Below are 18,774 nucleotides of genomic sequence, written 5' to 3'. Positions count from 1 at the left end.
TCTCAGTCAGGGTGCACGCCTGGATTGTGGGTCAGGTCCCCAGCTGGGGGCGGGCAAGAGGCAACCACACATGGATGTCTCTCTCCCTCTCTTTCTCCCTCCCTTCCCCACTCTAAAAATAAATAAAATATTTAAATAAAAGTAAACAAAGAAAAACAGAATAAATTTATTCTAAAAAGGTCAGTTTCGTGGTTGTTAAATCGGAAGAAGTGAGGGGATTAAGAAGTACAAATAGTTAGTTACAGAATAGCCACAGGGATGTAAAGTACAGCATAGGAAATGGAGTAGCCAAAGAACTTATACACATGACCCATGGACATGAACAATGGTGTGAGGACTGCCCGAGGGAATGAGGGGTGCTGGGTGAAGGGGAGCAAAGGAAGAAATATTGGGACAACTGTAATAGCATAAGCAATAAAATATAATTAAAAACAAAAAAATTAAAATCACAAAAAAGAAGTGGAAAACAAATTTCTCAATAAGTGAGTCACCAGGCTCCCTCATTTAATAGGTGCTATAAAAAATTTTTATTAAAAATACCTAAACACACAAATATGATTAGATAGTCTTAAATTATCTTTTACAAAAAGTTTCAAAAATAAAAGACAAATTTAATTCTAAATATTTCAGTTTTCTAATACTATTTTAGTAAATTATTTGTTCAATCGCTTCTTTAGGTTCTCAAGGTGTTCCACATTAACATCTTCTAATGCCAGTACCATTGCTTTAGACAAGGAAGGATTAAATGAAATAGTCATTAGACAGCACAAATCTATTAGATCTCGCTGACATTTCTGCAAACCTTCCAGGAACTTTTGGTACTGAAGAGGATCTTTTTTTAACTTTTTCATCTCTGGTACAGAAAACCCAATCAGACTAGTAAGTATTTCATCTACAAAGTCTACCTCTAGATATGCAGTACCATCAGAAATCTTCGCTGTTATACTCCAAAGGCCACCAGAACTTGAGAGATTTCCAGTTAAGGTTACGATAAATGCTTTGACTTTCACTGTTATAACTTCCCTTGGTTTGCTGGCCATTAGAACAGACAAATAGATAAAGGGGGGAGAATATAAATCCATGGTGATAGTAGAAAGATTAGTGCTGTCCTCTGATGCTCTTAAAGAACAATTCTGTAAGTGGTGATTATTTTTATCGAAAATTTGTGAACTCCGTTTTGGTACATAACTGACCAGTTCTTCATTTAAAATTTTATTATTTAAGGAATGTATATTTGAACTGCTGATTGTTTGTTTTACTTTATTATCTGTCTCTGAGTTCTTATCTTTATTTGTAAAATCATGGTACAGGGGTTCATTATGACAAACTGAAAAAACAGTACTACTGTGGTCTCTAGGAGATAAACAACTATAAGATTTGTCTTCATTAGTCATTTGTTCAGATAGATTGTTTTCATTCCAATTATCGTTTCCATTTTTGCAAATCAAAGAACTATTTGGAGTATTAGGCTCATGTAAAGATCTTACTATATTTTCATCTGTGATTCTGTTCAAAGTCAATGGCTGCAATTCTTTAGTCTCCATTTGTTCTTTCTGGACAGCTTCTTCTAAAAGCAAGGCCTCTGCCAATGAAAAGTCATCTAATTCCCCATCAGTAAAACGCACAGATTCATTTGCCGGTTTCTCCTTTGGTCTTGGAGAAATAACAAGTCCTGGTTCAAAACTTGAGTGTCTTGTGGAAATAGTATTTGAGGAACTCCCTGTGCTAAAACATCTTCTTTCCAAGGAGGTGGCATTATTTGCTGCAAGCTCATCATTTTCATCCAGACTTGCCAAGAGTTCTTCATCAGAAGGTCCTAACACAAGATCTAGGTCATCTATATTTCTGGGGTTACTTTGGTTAGAATTATTTGGTATGACTGAAACTACAGGATCAGGATCCCCAATTAATCTTCCAAGTACTTTTTCTTGGGCATATTCCTCTAAAAGAGCATCTACTTCTCCTCCCAACACCTTCACATTTTCTGGTTTCAGTAAGAGAACACCAAGGCGGAAAGAAATGATTCCATAAATCAAAATTTTTGTACCTGGAGGAAGATTACTATGAAGAGCTGGAATAGGTCGATATTCCATTCCCTGCATTTGTACAATTCCATCAGTTATCTGTAGCATCAACATTCGTGAAGGCTTTGCTTCCCAAGGCCTTTGGGTTACTTGTGTTTCAGCTGTAATTAGCTCATTCATGGTATTCTTTCCTCTCAACTTTTGTATCTGGGAATATGCAGGTTGACTTACATCAATCAATGAATTAATCTGCAGAGCAAAAAATCCATTCAGTTCTCCTTTTGGAACATCTAAAATGCCATCAGGTAAAAGAGGATGCTCCAAATCTTTCAGATCGGTAAGGAGCCATTGCTCAAAAACTTGTTTATTTATTTGTGCCTGACTCAAATTAACGTTATCATTTTCTTCTTGGATCCAGTTAATACAAGCTTCCAGCCACAATAGAGGTACTTTTACATGCCACGTAGCTAAAAGCCAGGTTTCAACTCTTAATGCAATACTGGTTACACTCATTTCTTTTAAATAAAAATTATAAATGGTACCTAAAAACAAAAAACAAAAGAATTATAATTCAGCAAACTTAAAAGTCTCCATAATTCTGTAAAATGCACAAAACAAGTATAATCACATCCTTTTGATTTTTCTCGCTTCAGCATCTTAAGTTTTTCACTTTTTACATATCCAAATTTCAAATACCACAAATAATCAGATGGTATAATGAGAAAAGCAAAAGGTTTGAAAGCTAGTTCATCCAAATTGTATGTTCTCTGACCTAATACAAATCTAACTTTTCTAACCCAGTTTTTTCACCTATAAAATTTCAATACCACCAACTATATTACAGGGGTGTTGTGAGGATTACATGATTAACATTTGTAAAGCATAATGTCAGACCTATGAAAGACACATGATAAGTAGTATTACATTAATAACCATATTTTAATAATTTAAAATTTGGTTAAGAAATAATATCTGAGTTTGGGTCTTAAGAATATGCTAAACTCTAATTAAAGCAGCCTCCTAATTATTCAGGTAATACAAAAAAAAAGAAACAATATTCACTAAGGTTATTTTCATAGCTATAATTCATACTATTAAAACAGCATTGTACTTGAGCATACGGCACTTAAATATGTGGTCTAAGAATAAAGTTATAACAAATAACAATTAATTCTGAGCTGATATAAAGCATCTTATTTGTTTAACTAAGTAATTTCCACAGTCCTACCAGGTAAATATAATTCTGATTTTCTCAGTATGATAAAACAGAAGCAAAACAGTAAAGACTAATTTACCCTGTGTCCACAAAAGTATATTTTTTCCTTCTACAGATAAAGATATCTAAGAGTTAGAATTTACAAAAGTTGTAATACAGTACACCCATAAGAAACTTACCATTTGGAAGAGGAGCATAGGATTTGATGACAGGACTTGGAACTGGTTGTTCAAGGGAGCACTTGGAACATCTACTGCTCAGAAACAGCCCTGGGAGCTAAGACAAGAAGCAGTAAGGGTTATGAGACAAAGCTACAAAAAAGAATCACTGACCAATTTTCATCAGTGCAAGAGTTAAATGGTACGGTTTTTCAGGCTCTTGTTATCAATCAGGGTAGAGTATAGGTAACGCAAAATTTTTTAAATGAGGTTTGGAGTGATATGAACAAAAGTAAGTAACCAGGAGAAACTTACACACACTAAGCGTATTTCCTTGTCTATATAAGTACTTACTTCATGAGCTAGTATGAAAATTAAAGGAGATTGGAAAAGACAGAGTGCAGGGTACCAGCCCAGACACAGATATTAGGCAGCTAAGTCAGATGACCCAAGGAGTAAATCCAGCCCATTTAGGCCGCTCACCTTGGCCTCAGAATCACCAGCTCTGTTGCCAGTCACAAGGAATCCAGCAGCTGCTATAGGCAGAGAAGCAGCTGCCCAGAAGGCATCCAAGGCCCACAAGAGACCAGAGGCTAAAGCAGGCCAAAGCAGCTCAGGCTGAAATTAAACAGTACCGCCTGCAGAGGGAGAGAGAAGTCAAAGCCAAGGAAGCTGAGATCTTACTGCAGTGGTAGTAGCACTCAGGTGGAGGAAGATAAACAGAAGACAATCCTCCACACCTACCTTTGGTCTTGCCTGCGACTTCAGCCAGAAATCCATGAAAACTACCACATAAATAGGTAAGAGAAGAAAGAAGCACTTGTTCCATGGATTGGCATTTTAGATGCCTTCACTGAATATGAATCATTACCAAAGGTCAAGTTATTTCTTGTGAACAGACATTAAATTAGTTATGTATATGGTATATGGTAGGTCCCTTCACTTTATGAAGAATAGCAAATGTTGCTTCTTTGTAGAAACTTAAAACCTAATCCAAGGATTTCAAATTTTACCTCGCATTTCTTAGAAATGTAATTGGTATATACATTGTCTGGTTTCCTAGGTCTTCTAGCTCAAGCAACATATATATTTAGCACTGACTTTTTCCTTTCTTAAATGTAGTAAAAAAAAAAACAAAAAAAACAAAAAGCAATTTTTGAAGAAAGGAGGTTAAAATCTGTTTTCCCCTAAAGCTTTCTTGAAGATCAGGGGTTTTATCTACAAATAAGTAGCAAATAGTTACTTGTAAACTGTATTAAGCAGCAGGAAGCCTTAAAGTAATACTTTCTGGCTAAGAATGAATAGTAGTATAATTGTTTGGGCAGCTTTTAGTTTCCCTTATGCAAAATTACTAGATGACAACTTAAGAACTTGTTACATGTTATTAGTTAAAAGTGAAAATTCTTTATCATGTAAAAAAAAAAAAAATTAAGAGCTAGGAGAGCCAGAAAATAATCTAGTGGTTCAGAGTACAACTGTGGTATCAATTATTTTCCACTTACACACTCTGTCACTATAAACAAGTGGTCACATTAATTTAACTCATGGTTAAAATTTATAGTATAGTTGTTGTGAGAACTGCATGAGTAACATTTTAAAGGAGTGAAGAATGTCATTATAATTACTGAGCTGGTGAATCTTATTTATACTGAAGAAAATGATTAAGAGTATAGATATGTATTTTTTTAATTATATATGAAAAACAATGTAAAAATTCAAAGGTAGGAAAAGTCCCAGGCCATTATGATGAAAATAAACCATGTAGAGTCAAATCTACATGTCTCTACAACAAAGAAACTGACAATCTCTACACTAGCTTTCTGATTTAAATGGAAGTGTTTCCTAACTTACTCCTAAGTAAGGAAACTAAAAGTGTCCTAACTTTTGTGTATAAAAGAAAGGAAAATAAGCATATTCTTCTTTCCTTGTATATACATAAAGGACCTTTAGAAGGATATACAGGAAATAAAACTTTTAACACATAGCTATACTCAGTAAGTAAGAATAAGATCTTTGTGGGTCAGTAAATAGGGCCTACATAACATGTATAGTATAGTGTGATCCAGAAGTAGGCTAGTCACATCAAGTAAAAGCTCAAATCTCTAATGAAACAGCTGACCTAGAGCTATGCCAACCAGAGGATCAGGCTGAAAGTAACTCCAAAACCACACAAAAGAGAAAAACATATGGAAAAAACTCCTATCCAACATGAGCTCTCAAACTAAAATTATACTATACTCAAGGAAAATTACTACCATGAGCCATATCAGCACATACAACAAAAAGGAGAATTTACACCTGGAAAAAAAATTTTTAATAAAAAATCTTACAAATGGTTTTTAAAAATCTCTGAGCATACTAAATATACTTTAAGAGTGGGACTAATATCCTTCAAAAACATAATTAAACAATAATAGGCATTTATTTAAAAAATCAACTGGAAATCTTGGAAATGGTAAACAGTCTCTGAAAATTAAAAATTTTAAAGATGGGATAAATAACAGAATAAAAACAAATGAAGAGAAAATCTATGCACTGGAAATTAGCTAGAACAAAGTATAAAGAAATATTTAAGAAATTAAGAAGATTTTTAAAAGCTATGTAGGGAAGATAATCACAGCTTTCAGAAGGAAAAACTAGACGAGGGGAAGGAAATATGTTTTTAAAAGATAATTGGTTGGGCCCTGGCCATGTAGCTCTGTTGGACAGCGCGTTGTCCCAATAAGCCAAGGTTGCTGGTTGGATCCTGGGTCAGGGCACATACAAGAATCAACCAATGAATGCATGAATAAGTGGAACAACAAATATGTCTCTTTCTGTCTCTGTCTCTGTCTCTCTCAAAAAAATCAATTAAAAAAAAAGAATAATGATTGAAGGTGTCAAAAAGTACATCTGGAGATGTCCTAGAGTCTTCTTATATTCTCCTTGTTTTTATGAATTCTTGTTTCTTCATTCTATTTTGGTTGAAAGTTAATTTCTTCTTTATGTTCCAAATTGCTGATTTGAATCCCTGCTTCCTTTCCTTCACGTTTGGTTCCCTGTAGATTTTTATTTCACTTAGTATAACCTTCATTTCTTTATGTTGTTGCTGTACTCAATGAGTTCTCTAAGCATCCTCATCACCAGATTTTGAAGTCAGCATGTGATAGGTTGGCTATCTCCGTTTTGCTTAGTTCTTTTTCTGGAGTTTTGATCTGTTCTTTCATTTGGGCCATATTTCTTTGTCTCCTCCATTTGGCAGCCTCCTTGTGTTTGTTTCTAGTATTAGGTAGAGCTGCTTTGACTCCCTGCCTGGGCACATCTGTTTCATTGTAAGGGATGGAGCCTTAGGTATTCATCAGCACAGGACAACCCATTTCACCGCTTTGTGGCACTATATTTGGGGGAGGGATCAGAGAGGGGAAAATGCTGCTTGCTTGGCAGTTGCTCCTTTTCCAGTCACTTCACCCACTTCCCGCATGCGACCGGTGCCCCTCTAGCTGCTGCCCTGGTGGTGGTTCCCAGAGTGCGTGGGCTTATGTTCGTTCTAGGACCCTGGTGGCTCTCTAAACAGACTCTCCTGAGAGATGGGCAGTTCCTTCCACCATCCCTACACCCACTAGTTTTCACAGCCAGAAACTATGAGGCTTTATTTTCCTGGCACTGGAACCCTGGGTTGCGCAGTCTAGCCTGGGGCTGGGATCACTCCCCGGGTGTCCCTCCTGACTTTTATCCACCACATATGAATGCGGGACCACCTGTTCCACCGGCTGCAGCTGGCTTGCCACCACCTCACCAAGGCCACACTGCGTCCCCTCCATCCTGGCTCCTCCCCTCTACCCTTCTGGATGAATATTTCTTCTTTAAATCCTTGGTTGTCGGACTTCCACACAGTTCAATTTTCTGGCAGTTCTGGTTGTTTTTTGTTGTGAGATCAGTTGTGATCTTTACGGTTGTTGTGCGAGGAGGTGAAGCATGTCTACCTATGCCTCCATCTTGGCCAGAAGTCCAAAAGTTATTTTTTAAGAAGATGAAATTGTGTAAGAGCCAGGATTTCGTGTCTGTCTCTTTCTTGGTTTATACCTGTTAGTTAGAGCACTGATGTATCTCAATGTGCAAGAGATTTAACTAACAGGAGGAGTTAGGAACTGAACTAATGAAAAAATACTAAAAGCTAAGAGGAAGAAAAGACAACGTAAGAAAAAACAAAATATTTAACAGGAAAAAGTAATATTTGTATACTGCATGGCTTAGTGTAAATAGCACGTACATAGTCATAATTATATAAACATCTGACAAAAACTTTAACATAGCTAAACAGAGATAAAATAACAAATGGACAAATATGTATGAGGGTGAAGGTGGGAGGGGTAAGAAAGATAGGGGGAAAAGAGTTTAATCTTCATCTCTAGTGAAAGTCAATACCTTAATGCCTAATCATGAAATATCAAGTATCAATATTTGTATTGCTTCCAGAGTTACAGAAATAAATACAAATAAAGAATCAGCTACTAAAGTTGAAAGTGGTTGCCTCTGGGGAAAGAGAACAAACAATGAGAACAGAGGGTTGCTATTTTTCAAAACTATTCTTAAAAGTTTGATACTTTAAATGATATATATATAATTTTTATTTTCTTTGATCTTTTCCTATGTTCCACTGATTTCTTTGTACTGGTGTTTAATTTTGGGGGGAGATTTTCTTAACTTTAGCTTTCATGTGTTCTACTGAGTTTTTCATTTCTGCTAAAATCAATGAACAAAAACAGTACAAGAGTATTTATGTTTAAAAATTAAAGGTATAAAAGACAAAATTCTTTCCCCTTAAGATCAGAAATAAGGCAAAAAATGCCCACTCTCAGCATTTCAACGTTGTACTAGAGGCGGTTTGACGTTGTAGTCAACACCGGCAACTCCTGCGGCGCACCTGAACCCAAGCTGTATCGACTCCGTCTTTCCCTTGGACCCTTCAGCTGCGAAGAGAGGGGGGGTCTGCTGCATGGGCAACAGCGGACCCTCCATATTACCCTGCCCAGGCTCTGTAGCTTCAGCGTCATCACAAGATGTCGATTCAACACGGGAGGAGACAGATACCATGTCACTCCCGAGTCGGACTGCACAGCCATTCTCGGCGGTGCAGATAGACTCTTGGGAAGCTACACCATCGTCTCTCAAGACGGACGGCTGCCAACGACTAGAGGCCTGCATCAGTGCATAAAAAGAAATAAAAAGTATACAAATTAAAATAGAAAAAATAGCATTAAGAAAGACATATAAACCAATGGAACAGAATACAGTCCAGAAATAAACCTTCACATATAAGATCAAATCAACAAGAGTGCCAAGATTATACAATGGGGAAAGGATAGTCTCTTCAACAAAAAGTGCTGTAAAAATTGGATATCCATATGCAAGTATGGGCCCTTATCTTATGCCATATTCATAATTTAACTCAAAATGGATTAAAGATCTAAATGTTAAGAGCTGAAACTATAAAACTCCTAAAAGAAAACATAGAAGAAAAGTTCATGATATTGCGACGGTCAGTGGTTTCTTGCATATGAAAAAAGCACATGACAAAAACATAGATAACAAAAGCAAAACGGACAAGGAGGACAAGGAGGGCTGTTTCAAACTTCAAAACTCTTCAGCAAAGGAAAAACAGTGAAAGTAACCAACAGAAAGGGAGGAAATATTTGCAAACTATATATCTGATATGTGGTAAATATCCAGAATATGTAAAGAACTCATCAACTCAATAACAAAAATAACCCAATTTAAAAATAGGCAAAAGACTAGAACAGTCATTTCTCCAACAAAGATATACAAATGACCAAAAAGTATAGAAAAAGATATTCACCATCATTAATCAAAGGAGAAATGCAAATCAAAACCACAATGAGCTATCTATCATCTCATACCCCTTAGGATGGTCACTAATAAAAAAATAAAAATCCACAGAAAATAACAAGAAAGGGCATAAAGAAATTGAAACTCTTGCACACTGTTGACAGGAATTGTAAAATGGTGTAGCCACTATGGAGATTCCTCAAAAAATGAAAATAGAACTACTATATAACCCAGCAATTCCACTTCTGGGTATATATCCAATAGAACTGAGAACAGAATCTCAAAGATTCAGTGCACGTTCACTACAGCATAATTCACAATAAAGAAGATGTGGGAGCAACCTAAATGTCCATGAACAGAAGAATGGATAAAGAAAATGTGGTATATACACAAAAGATTATTCAGCCTTAAAAAAAAAAAAAAAATCCTGTCATATGCTACAACATGGATGAACCTTAAAGACATTATGCTAAGTGAAATAAGATGATCACAAAAAGATACTGCATGATCCCACTTACATGAGGTATCTAAAGTACTCAAACTCATAAAAATATAAAGTAGAATTGTGGTTGCCAGAGGCTGAGGGAAGGAGGAAAGAGAAGTTACTGTTCAACCGATACAGAACTTCATTCATGCAAGATAAGTAAATTCCAGAGACCTGTTGTACAAAACCATAACATACACTTAAACACTGCTAGGAGGGTGCATTTATGTTATGAGGTTTTTATACTATAATAACAAAAGGTGGGGGAATTAAAAGGGAAGAAGAGGGGAACAGAAAGAAAAATAAAATAAAATTACTATTTGCAGATGACATGAATGCTTATGAAGAAAATGCCAAAGAATCTACAAAAAAAACTACATCCTGATAAATGAGTTAGCCAGATCCAAGTGTTTATTTCATGCTCTATTTAGTATCACATTTTTTGCACTTTTGTGCTTTTTTTTATTGATGATTTCACTGTTTAAAAAGGCTCCCTAGCATAGTGCTAAAGTACTGTTTAGGATCCTGGCTGGGTGGTTCAATTGAGTAGAGCATTGTCCCCCATGCAGCAAGGATGCAGGTTCCATCCAGATCCTGGGTCAGGGTACACACAGGAAGCAACAAATTGATGTTTCAGTTTCCCTTTCTCTTCCTCTCCTCTCCCTCTCTCTCTCTCTCTCTCATCCATAAATTAAAAAATTGGGGGGATTATATCCTAAGAAACCTGAAACATCAATTCAAAAGAACCTGTGCACCCCAACATTCACAGCAGCATTATTTACAATAGCCAAGCAGCCTAAGTGCCCATCAGTAAATAAATGGATCAAAAAGCTGTGGCACATTTACACAATGGAATACTACACGACAGAAAGAAAGAAGGAACTCCTACCCTGGAGACAGCATGGATGGAAATGGAGGGTATTATGCAAAGTGAAATAAGCCAGGCAATGAAAGACAAATACCATATGATGTCACTTATAAGTAGAACCTAATGGAAAAAACAAACAAACGAGCAAAATAGAACCAGAGACATGGAAACAAAGAGCAAATTGACAGCGACCAGATGGGATGGGGGAGGAGGATAACAGGGAAAGAAAGGGAAAGGTCTAGTCAAGGAACAAATATAAAGGACCCATGGACATGGACAAAAGGGTGGGGACTGACTACGGGAGTCGGGGCATGTGTGGGGCAGGAGAGAACAACATGAAAAAATTGGGACAACTGTAATTGAACAAAAATAAAATAAAATAAAATAATAAAGAATCATAGAAACATAAAAATATTTTTTTAAAGAGTATAAAGACAAGCAGACATACACACAAAAGACAAGCCAGGCTAGGATAAACACATAACGGACAAAAGATTTGTATCCAGAATATACAAAGAATGCTAAAATTCAATTTAAAAAAACAAATTTTAAAATAAACAAAAGATTTGAATAGACATTTCACCAAAGATATGCAGATAGTAAATAAACACATTAAAAGATGCTCAATATGATTACACGTTAGGGAAATGCAAAATTCAAATCATAATATGAACTACGTATCTCTATTACCATAGCTAAAATAAAAAGTAACTGACAATACCAAGTACTGGAATTCTCAAGTATGCTGGTGGGAATGCAAAATGACAGAGCCACTTTGGAAAACAATTTAGCAAAACAATTTAGGAGTTCCTTAGAAAGAAAAACAGATTAGCATTTTCTTAGAAAGTTAAATATACACCTATACCATAGAATGCAATAATCATATCACTAGGTATTTACTCGAGAAATAACTTAAACTCATTGAAAACCTGTATGTGAATGTTTATAGCAGCTTCATTCTTAATCACCAAACCCAGAAATAACCCATGTCTTTCGTCTGGTAAATGGATAAACAAATTGTACTAAAGCATTACAATAAAATACTATTCACAACTGAAATGAATAAGCTAATAGACACAATTAACATGGATGAATGTTCCTATAGGTTGTGTCCCCCCAAAAAATTCATATGTTGAAATCCTAATGCCTGATGTGATGGTATTAAGAGGCGGGGTCTTTTGGGCATGATTAGGTCATGAGGGTGGAGCTCTCATGAAAGAGACATGAACTCGTCTAAGAAAAGAGAACACCCCTCCTCAACAGAACTACCTTGCCCTTTCCACCAAGGGAGCTTCCAGTTAAAAGATGGTCATCCATGAACCAGAAAATGTGTCCTTACCATACACCCACCAAATCTTCTATTGCCTTGATCTTGGAGTTCCCAGCCTTCAGAGAAATAAACCTCTGTTGTTTATATCACCCAGTTTATGGTATTTTGTTATAGTAACCCAAATAGACCAAGACAATGTCAAATGTGGTATGCTAAGTGAAAGCCAGACATAGACTATATAAGGATGATGTGATGTGACCATATGTTTGTCAAAACTCACAAAACTATACACCAAAAAGACCATGAATTTTACTGAATGTAAATTATGCCCTATAAAAGCTGAAGACAAACACCAAAAGAACAGAAATATCACAACTACCTTTCAAACTTGCTGGGGATAAGACAGAATAAAGAAAATCCAAAAGAAGGCACAAAAGGAGCAGGAAGGCACAATAAATAGAAACTAAATAAAATGGCAGAACTAAGTCTAGCCCTGGCTGGTGTGGCTCAGTGGACTGAGCACTGGCCTGCTAAGCAAAAGGTCAGATTGCATGTTCAATTCCCAATCAGGGCACATAACTGTGTTGTAGGAAAGGTCCCTACTTGAGGGTGTGCAAGAGGCAACCGACTGAAGTTTCGCTCTCTTTCTCCCTCCCTTCCCCTCTCTAAAAATATATGAAAAAAAAAAAAGAAAGAAAGAAGTCTAAATACGTTAGCAATCATAATGAACTAGATCTACTCACCTGTTAAAAGATAAGTCTCAAACTGAATAAACCAAATCCAGCTGTATGCTTAAAAGAGACCTAAAACAAAACATCAAAATATGAAATTAATTAAAACAAAGTCATCTTAAAACCTCCAAGCATGATTCCGTGAAGCCACAGCTAATGACATCCAGAGTGAAATATCTATACATACTTGTATAACCTAAGATTCCAAAGTGCTATCTGATTTGTTTTTGTTTTTTGTTTTACCTCAAAAATTACACCAGATCCAAGGCTCTTAGGTGTGCTCATTTAGTATGTTACCTATTTCCTCTACTAAAATGTAAACACCACAGAACTGGCAAATGGACTTAGTATAATTTCCAAAGGTGTAGTAATGTGATTACAATCAGTAAGTGAACTGAAATCAGGACAAAGTGTACTGAGTAATTATAAACTGTTTAAGTGAAGTATCAAGTATAAATGCCATAACGATTGAGTTGTTTGCAAAATGTTTTGTACTATAAATAATTCTGGGTACGGTATATATCCCTAAATTACATGCAACCATATAACACAAATGCTATTTCCTACCTGAATCTATTAAATACTAGGAGATAATACTGTTGATACTTCTAGGACCAGGGAAGAAACAGTAAGAAAGAAAGACTAAGCCCAAACTAAATATAATGGGCAAAAGGGTTTTGGACAGGCGAGATGTGCCTAGCACACCTTCCTCCAAAGAAGCCCTTTTTTTTTTTTCCTAATGTGGAACATTGAAAAATTAATCCCTGCCTTTTGTCATCTAGTAGTTATGGATTGAATGATGTCTTTTAACCCTTTTCGCCAAATCTGTTGCCCCCAGAACACAACAAGGATGCCAGCCTGCTAAACCAAGCACGCCGTTGTCCGGAGATAGCCAACTGACCTGGAGTCTGCACGATCCTTCCCCATGTGGGAAGGCTACCCTCCCCTCCACACCCCCACTATTATTAGGGATTTCTGGACCCAAGGGTAGGTAGGACAACGACCATGTCCAGCTTGAAGCAGCTAGAGGAGCTTGAGACAAAGGGTCTTAATATCTGAGAGGGAGGGATAGATATTTTTTACGAACCATGGGTATGGACTTGGGGGGGGATTGCTGGGGGAGGGAGATGCTGGGTGGAGGGGAGTAAAGGGGAGAAAATTGGAACTATTGTAACAATATAATCAATAAAGAAAAGCTGGGGGAAAAAAAAAGACTAATTGTGAATTGAAAAGGTCAAGGCTAGACAGAAAATGAAATGAACAAGGATAAATTTCAGATATTAATCCTATAATCCCAGCAGATATAGCTGTATAAACACAGAATTAAAGACAGGGCTTGCCGAAAATAAAAATTAAAATCTCTTATTTGTAAAACTTTCAACTTTTTGCAAAATACTTTTACATCTGCAGTTATTACCTAAATTTCAAAATAATAACTTATGGTAGGTAGGTCATCTACTTGAGAGAATGAAATTGAGGCATATAGATTAAGGTATGAAGATCATACCTAGTAGCAGATCTAGAAACAGAACATAAATTTTGCTAATCTCCTTTCCTATGCTTTGTTCTAAACCCTGTTGACTCAAGTCGAGAGCGTATGGTAGTATAGCCAGTCCTTTTCCATATAAAACCCACTTACATAGAAAACTTACTCATAAATGGCTGTCCTATAAAAGCACCACACTATTAAAATAAACAGAGTTCTCAGCTCTCATTTAAATAACAAGCTCACCTAGTGCATTCCAAATTATTTCATTTATAAAATCAAGTGAAAGAAAAACTCAATATCACCTATTGCATTTATCTTTATGAGAACTTCAAAACAACAATGTTCTGGTTAAGTAATACTTTTCCTTCATTATAACTCTACAAAAACACAATTTTAAATTTCCAAAAATATAACACATATATTTTAAGGCTTATGTATGCACTTTTTTTTTACTTATTTCAAACATGTACTTGTTTGTGCTGCTGAACATGGCAAGTGACAAAACTTTCAAAAGACAGTCGGGACAAATTCTGAGAAATACTGCTCAACTAAACCATAACTAAATTGTTCTATTAATGTGTGGCATTCTATTAATAGTGGGTTTGAATCTCCACTTCTAGAACTACATCCTATAATTTTATATTATCATAACTAGGAAAAAAAAAAGCTTCCAGTGACTAAAACCCCAAAAGATAACCAAGACCATTAAAAAACAAATGTGTTAAGAAATAGTTAACACTGCAAGCACTCAAATACAACATAAAATATTTTACCAAAAAATCAAGAACTTTGGGGGAAAATTGCTAAATGCACATTTGTTACACAGAATTCTTCATTTAAGCAAAGTGGAAGCTATATTGATCTCCCCACAACTGCATGTTATAACAAATGTATTTTTCCTAAATAATTCTATGTATAATAGAATGATCTTTCCTATAGGTTACAAAGATTTATTAAAATGTTTAATCAAATGGAAAAAGTATTATCATGTGAGATCTATATTATGTTTATACTAGCTTTCAATAGCTGAGCCCGGTAATAATTTAGCAAATTCTATTACTTGCATCTTCTCCTTCAGAGAATTCTTAAAATTTTCATTCCTCCCTTTCTCAAGAAATTGAGTAACCATATTTACTGAAGGTAGAAGCACCTCAGAGGGGATATGTTAATCAGGGAAGCACAGACTTCCATCTGCTCATAAACAAACAAAAAAAAGACCCTAATCCTCAAAAGTATATGGTTTTTAAAGTATACATTGAGAAATGTTCATACTATATGATCAACTTCTTTTACTTTCCAAAATTAACCTTAAGAAAACAATCAGGAATGAAGACAAAAATGTATGTGCCAGAGTATTTATCATTGTTTTTGTAGTATGGAAAAAAAACAAAACAGAAACAATCTATGAAATGGATGGTAAAAGCATCTTTAAAAAACATTTTTAAGGACTATTTAATGACATGTTCATATTTTATTTCATAAAAAAGACCAGATATAAAACTACATATACCTTAACCCCCACTAATTTTATAATCACGAAAAAAAAATTTTAACAAGTTGACTGACATTTTGTGCATAGCAAACTTGGCTGATCACAATAATCTACATTCTAGATCCTGACGGCAGGAACTGAGCAGAAAGAGGATAGTGGGAAAATTCTATCATTCACCACTAAGACTTAAGCATATTTAATATATAAATTAATTTTCAGTCAGCCTCACATATTATCAATTTTGAAAAAATAAAGAGGCAGAAGTATCATCCTTTTGAACACTGTATATGGCATTTAACCAATAACTGAAATTTAAAAGCAATAACAATATTTGAGTCATAATCACTCCATGTTTCCACTATCTATCTACAAAGTAAAGGTAATCGATGTTTTAACTCACTTGGGATGACTTCAAAGTAATCCCAAAATTTTGAGAAGGTACTTTCTGAAAACTAGTGGGGAAAATGATAATGTAATGACTGAAATCAGAAAGAACTAAGCGGTGGGGCTATTTGTGGATCTTCCATAACCTAATATGTAAGATAAAAAACAGAAAGAGAGTAAATCCCAACTCTGCTATGTCACCTCAGACATGTTCTTTAACTTCTTAGTTTTACTTTCTTCATCCTTAAAACAAAGATAACCACAAACACACCCACAGAACTGTAATAAGCATTAAACTGCCAGCACAAGATCTAGCATGGGGTGGAAATTCAGGAAATGTTAGCTATAATGTATTAAATAATCACCCAGCTGGACAGTGTGCAATCTCAATGATATAACCTTATCTAAAGTAAATCACAAACCTGAGTACCAGCTCTGAATTCACTTGGAGTGCAAAATGATTATACAATTACACAAAAAAGGAATGACTGAATGTATCAATCAAGTTGGCAAATCCTTGAGTGAGCACAGGTATACGTATTACAGTTTGACTGAAAACACTAAAAGATGAAAGGATGATGAAAAGACAGACTTTCCTGTACAGTAGTCCCTCTGGATATCACGGTTCACTTATCGCAGCCTCACTGTATCACGGGATTTTTAAAAATATTATATTTAATTATTTATGATGGATTTTTCACTATATCGCAGGATTTTGCAGTACTGTATACGTATGTTGTTAAAGTTACATAGGTTTAAGAGTGTAGAATATGTTTAAGAACATAATAGTGTTTATAAAAGTGTGGAAAAGGTTAATAAAGGAGTGGAAAGGTTAATAAGGGACTGGGGACGGTTTATAAGTGTGTGGGAAGGGTTTATAAAGCCTTAAAATACATATAAGTACTAAAATAAATGTAAGGTTCCTACTTCGTGGATTTTCACCTGTCGCCGGGGGACGGGGGGTCTAGAATGTAATACCCGGGATAAGTGAGGGAATACTGTATTTAAAGAGTAAGCCTAAAAAGTACATTATAAGAGGGAATGAAGAACACAAGTGGAAAAAGGAAAGAAAAAAAAAAAAATCCAATAATGGCATCTAGAAAAGGTCATAGCTTTCACCAGTTAGGGTCCAGTCATAAGACAGTAAAATTAGGAGGAAGAAGTTAGTTCCTAGATAGGGCTTACTTTGCATTTCTGTCATCACAACATCACAGAAAATGATGGCTGCAACAGAAATAATAGTTTGAAAGGAAACATCATTAGCACACTATCCTGATATGTGCCTATTAGCGAAATGTCCCAGATTGTGAATGACAGATTCAATTAAATGTTGCAAATCCTGACAGGTTAAATCTCTACAATCCAAATTTCCAGGCCCCACATACACTCATCAATTCTTGGTTGAACACTTAATAAAAATTTTAACCATGTATCATAGAACCAAATGGTGAGTTGTTTTACCTCTTAACAAGACTTAGAATGCACTCTTCATGGAGGAAACTATTAGAAAAACTGTATTACCACTTAAAGAGACCTTTTATAAACTCCACAATCCCAGACACTACGCTCTAACAGTATTTATCCTCCCAGCCAGCAAATAGTGCTTCATGAAATGCTCAGTTCCCCCTAAAAAGTTCTAATTCAGCAAAAGATAAAGGATAGACGAAATCATAGCCATTTAAAAACAGATGCTGATTACATATATTTTGCAAATTATACAAGAGGGAAATCAAGTTTAAATGTAATGAATCAGCACAAATTTATCGTTACTAGTATACACACATATGCATGTTTTCTGCTAATAGTGGATTTAGCTTTATGTGTAAATTACAACACCTTTAACCTTCAACGTGAGTTTGGGGTTGTGGAGGAAGGCTGGAGGGTTGAAGGGTCGTGATGTGAACACTGGGTACAGTTAAGCCTGTCGATTTCCCGGGTTTGTCAGGATTCGGAGCGATCTTAACAAAAGACATCATCCAAGCTTAGCACAGGGGCCTTAGAAGTAACCGAACACAAAGCACGTAGTGTAAATCCGAATACGCTAAAACAGTAACACTGGAGGGCAAAGTTTTTGATGTTTTGATCACTGCCGAATACCCTGACACGCGGTAGGCTTTCTCTAAAGAGTTGAACGAACAGAACGCAGCGACTACACTACAAAATACTCGCATCGTAGGCCCCATTAACAAAAAGAAAAAAAAGAGAAAAAGAGAGGAAAAGAATGAAAGGTCTCGCCATAAGAGACGCCTGGACTTCCCCGGGCGTGCTGGCCCAAAGTAGGAACCACAGGGACAAATTCTCCAAGTCTCCGTGGCTCACCGCCACAACCCCGTGGACCCGTCCGCGTCTCTCGGGATCCCTCCCGAGCTGACAGCCAGCTGCGCCACTCGCCAGAGCCAGAGCCACGCCTGACGGGAGCTGCGGCCTGTTACAAACAGCGGATTTCCGCGGCGAGGGCCGAGCCGGTGGTTGGGCCGCACTTACCGACCCGCAGCTCGCCCGCGGCCGGGCGGGAGCAGGGTACTGGGAAGGAGGGATACCCGAGTGTGCACTGTGGAGACGGGGATTTCGTCTAGGCCTACCACCGACCTAGGAATCCCGCCTTCCCCTCACCTAACAGCAGTTCCCCAGCCGCGCGACTCTGAAAACAGGAACCGAAACGGCGCGCGCCCTAATCTTATTTGGCCTCTTCCCGCCCGATTTGCCGCGAGCTCACGCCCCTCCTCCAAACCCAAAAGATTCCTCCAGGCTCCGAAACGCCCCTTCCCCGCCCCCTCCCTGTGCCAGTAAGCAAGGCAGCCTTTAGTTCTCGCGAGAGGCTTTTCCCCTCCC

The 18,774-nt window shown here is 36.6% G+C and overlaps 1 protein-coding gene across 3 annotated transcripts; it reads right to left on the bottom strand.

Moving 5' to 3' along the window:
* Nucleotides 1-503: 503 nt before the first annotated feature.
* RMI1 (RecQ mediated genome instability 1) lies at nucleotides 504-18,661 on the bottom strand. Of its 3 annotated transcripts, none has more exons than XM_090275886.1 (4): nucleotides 18,556-18,661; nucleotides 12,590-12,649; nucleotides 3,420-3,516; nucleotides 504-2,566 (listed from the first exon to the last, which is right to left on the bottom strand). In XM_090275886.1, exon 4 carries the CDS (start codon nucleotides 2,535-2,537, stop codon nucleotides 654-656), a length of 1,884 nt encoding a protein of 627 aa, XP_090132012.1. In that variant the 5' UTR covers nucleotides 2,538-2,566; nucleotides 3,420-3,516; nucleotides 12,590-12,649; nucleotides 18,556-18,661; the 3' UTR covers nucleotides 504-653. The 3 variants fall into 3 exon arrangements, with proteins under 3 accessions (XP_090132012.1, XP_090132013.1, XP_090132014.1); XM_090275887.1 differs by lacking the exon at nucleotides 18,556-18,661 and adding an exon at nucleotides 18,427-18,549; XM_090275888.1 differs by lacking the exons at nucleotides 12,590-12,649; nucleotides 18,556-18,661 and adding an exon at nucleotides 3,882-4,184.
* Between the last annotated feature and the right edge of the window lie 113 nt (nucleotides 18,662-18,774).

This window comes from Furipterus horrens, unplaced genomic scaffold (assembly GCF_987537825.1).
Source record: "Furipterus horrens unplaced genomic scaffold, mFurHor1.1.pri manual_scaffold_4, whole genome shotgun sequence".
NCBI classification, from domain to species: domain Eukaryota; kingdom Metazoa; phylum Chordata; class Mammalia; order Chiroptera; family Furipteridae; genus Furipterus; species Furipterus horrens.
The sequence above is the reverse complement of the archived record's forward strand: the minus strand, read 5'-3'. Positions and strand labels throughout refer to the sequence as shown.

Bases quoted from the DNA above. Each gene is read 5' to 3' on its own strand.
- RMI1 (XM_090275886.1), bottom strand. From the start codon at position 2,537: ATGAGTGTAACCAGTATTGCATTAAGAGTTGAAACCTGGCTTTTAGCT.